The sequence below is a fragment of the Agrilus planipennis genome, unplaced genomic scaffold, assembly GCF_000699045.2.
Source record: "Agrilus planipennis isolate EAB-ADULT unplaced genomic scaffold, Apla_2.0 scaffold2275, whole genome shotgun sequence".
Classification (NCBI taxonomy): Eukaryota; Metazoa; Arthropoda; class Insecta; order Coleoptera; family Buprestidae; genus Agrilus; species Agrilus planipennis.
The window spans coordinates 1-3,548 of NW_020440927.1; the positions used below are offsets into that span (position 1 = coordinate 1).

At 32.6% G+C, this 3,548-nt stretch overlaps 1 protein-coding gene across 1 annotated transcript; it reads right to left on the minus strand.

The window, feature by feature from the left end:
• Positions 1-303: 303 nt before the first annotated feature.
• LOC112906188 (mitoguardin-like) lies at positions 304-3,318 on the minus strand. The gene is given in 3 exon segments (XM_025979962.1): positions 304-1,884; positions 1,887-2,141; positions 2,649-3,318. Coding segments are annotated over 2 exon segments (777 nt in total). The 5' UTR covers positions 2,140-2,141; positions 2,649-3,318; the 3' UTR covers positions 304-1,360.
• Positions 3,319-3,548: the final 230 nt, after the last annotated feature.

Sequence of the window (3,548 nt, forward strand, 5' to 3'; positions counted from 1 at the left end):
CAATTTACCTTGAAGAACTCGCCATTTTAATAAATAATGTTTATATCAGGTGACAGCCACTTTGAATGACAGTCCACTTATATATAAAATATTTACGTCTAATACGTTAAAATCATAGAACAGATATTCTTGGTTCACTCTATAGAAGGGGAGGTGCATAAAAATGGCGCGTTTTTAAACTACATATTTGCACAAAGGATCCAGATTTACGCTATTAACACAGAACAAAACAAATAAAATTTAAACTAAATTTAAAAACAAATGAAAATATGTTTCCACTAGTACTACAATAATAATAATAATAATATATATAGTATACTTTAATATGCACATTCGTACTGTATAACATTTATACATCTTAAATAGTCGCCTAAAAAGTCTACAAAAACAACAAAAATACGTTGATTGACTGCTACGTATACGCATAACTTATATACTTTATGTATTTAAAAGAACATCTAATAAACGTAATGATTTTTCTGAACTTTTTTTTAACGATTTAAAAAGTTGAGGTGGTGCATGCGTATGAAATTAATACGCATTGAAAATAACTGGAATGCTCTAATTGAGAAGAACACGATAAATAAATATGTATTTGTTAATATAATAATTAAAGTTGCTTCACGCTGTTACGTCATTCGTAAAATACTATCACTTTATATTATACCTACGATAAATATGCGCATTTAAATCAATACCCAATTTTAACAATAGTAGCATCTGGAACTTGACTGTAATAGCCGTAAAAAAACAATAACTGCAGTACACACGTATATTGCGACCGCAGGAAGTGATAGTTATGAATATTAGTTTTCACATTTTTTCTGTTGTCGAGCAATTGCTTAATTTAAATCAAAAATTTAAATTTAATTTAAATAAAACTGTAATTTGCGTTATCAAATTTCGCAAAAAATTTTAATAAGGTCGATTGGCATCAGAAAATTGTTCTCGAATTGTTTAATAAAGCTCAATAAAGTAATTAATGATTTATAATAAAAAGCAAAGGTATAGTGCTTAGGCAACCCAACGAGCGTTACTGAATATACCTGAGTCTCACTCATAATAATACAAGTGACTTTAAAATGAAAAATGGTTGGAAAAATTTGTAAACTTCAAACCAAGGCAACTTAACTTAAAGTTCAACATATGCGTAATATTGAGAAGAAGAAATGAGTAAAAACTAATATTTATCACCTTTTAATTATTGATTCTAAATGAGCACATAATAAGCAATCGTTTGGCAAAAGAAAATTCGCAAAAACTAATATTCGTAACTCGTAATTTTTCTTTAATTGTAAGAAAATGAACTGTTTTTTTTTACCTGTCAATACTTTCGTTTTTCTTCACTTAATAATGTTTCCTAAGCTTGCACATAAAATCTCCGACAAACATTTTCTGCCCTTTTTTTAACATGTATTAAGACGTCCGAAGCCAGTTCTTCTTCTGTTGTGAATTTACACTTTTGAAAATTGAAAATATCCGACAGAAAGCCTAAAACTTGTTCCTTGAAGTACATACAGATGTCTTTCAGGTTTTCGTCTGGACCTAGGAAACCCCATGCGAACAAGGGCGACAATTGTTCCGACAATGTATAAAAATGAGCCATGAAACCATTAGGGAATTTTAACATTCGCCGTTTGGCTTTCAGAACGGACCATACGGCGGTAGTGAGAGCGGTCTCTTTGAAACCGTTCGATAGCCATCGGTTTTGTACTACCGCCGTGACGGACGACGGAGGCGCCTCCAGGTCCTCGAAGGCGTCCATGAGGATGTAATCCAAAACGACGTCGTAAAACGTTAAAGCTTTTACGCCCTTGGCGCTAAGTTCCTCTTCTAGGATCCTCCAATTTCCATGTTCGCTGAGGAATATCAACATTTTTTCGNTTCGGTTTCGACTCCGGGATCCGATGGATGCGTACCGCTTCCGGCTTTGAACAAAACGGACCTTTCGTCTAAAAACAGCAATTCCGATTTCTCTTGCAGTTCGAGAGCGCTCTCTAAAAGTTGTTGGAGATCTTTACAAAAAGCAGTCTCTTCAGGGCCTAGAACGGCCAAAGCACCATCACCACTCGTTTCTTGAGAACGATACGCGGCCAAAGCATCTTCCCAATAATTGATCGATGTCTCTAGCGCTTCCATACCTGTAATAAACAAAAATAGTGTAAACAGTTTTATTTAGACTTTTAGATTTTGTTATTTATTTTCTATTTAAAATGCTGTTGGAACGATATTAAAAGTATTATTTTAAGGGCATGCGCGTAATTTATTTACAAAAAATACTAATCATTTCAATACACGTCCTCAATTGAATTTGATTCGATAATAAGGTACGAGAATAGTTTTTAAACATTTCCTTTGCACCATTTCGTCATCATCAAAAGTGATATTAGGTCATTATAAATTATCCACATAATTTGTCCTATTTTGCTGCTCATTTTTCGCAAATTATTTTTCTTGTAAACAATAAAATGTAGTTTGTCCAAGTGTTAGTGTAAAATTTTCTGCATTCGAACCCGCTTGGAAAAAACAGAGGTAAAGAAGTTTAGTTTTTCTTACAAACAGCACAATTAGTAATAAAGTTATTTGAAGTCAAAACACGAAATCATTAAAATTCATAATGGGTACAAAACGTTCGTATGTAAACGTACAAGATTGTTAAATAAATATTAGCCCTTTTCTTAAAAAACTTTCTCCCCTGCGTGGGTCATGATGTCAAGGATTCAATCTTCTCTCTAGTTTGTTGAGCCTTGTGCCCGACGAAGCTGTGATCGTGTCTGCAAGTGCTGATGATAAATTCGTCCGCTCTCAAGATGAGTCATCGTCATCATCCTTTAAACGATCAAACTTTTTTTCAGAATAAAACGCAAGCGAGGGATTTCGTTTTCATACATGACGTCAGCGGAATGACAAATTCATTGTTTTTGATTGTTCTCAACGATTAGTCAGCGTAGGTGCAAAAATTTATCGCACAACTTCCTCTGATTTTGATTCTTTAATGTCTAGAGAACAATCAACAAATTCCTCCCTACATAGCTGTGTAAATAGATAGAGGGGTATTACATAACATCCTGCTGTCACTAATCCATTGCCATAGCGAATGTGTTATCTAAACCATATTCGTAAATGAATCGCTCTGTATTTATAAGTTTAAAAATTGTGGTACTAGGTACATTAAATTGTTAGTTACATTTCTTTTATTTATATTTATAAACCAGTCTTACGTACTGTACGTATTCGTAGCCAGACAAAAAAGTTTATCTGTTAAAGAATTTCTTATGTAACATTATATACCTACTGAAGTAGCAAAAACCATCGCATAAATCAAAACATGTTGACTTTGCAGAAGTATGTCATACAATTATTTCAACATTTAATACCACTCACGATTAGACTTTTAGAAGTATAAATGTTATGTGTGTGCAACTACATTTCAAATACATAAACATTTAGATTAATCTGAAAAAAACCAAACACATATGCATAAATTTAAATTTAATTAGTAATTGATTAACTCAAATGAAGAGATATCGAAACAAATTCACAATTAT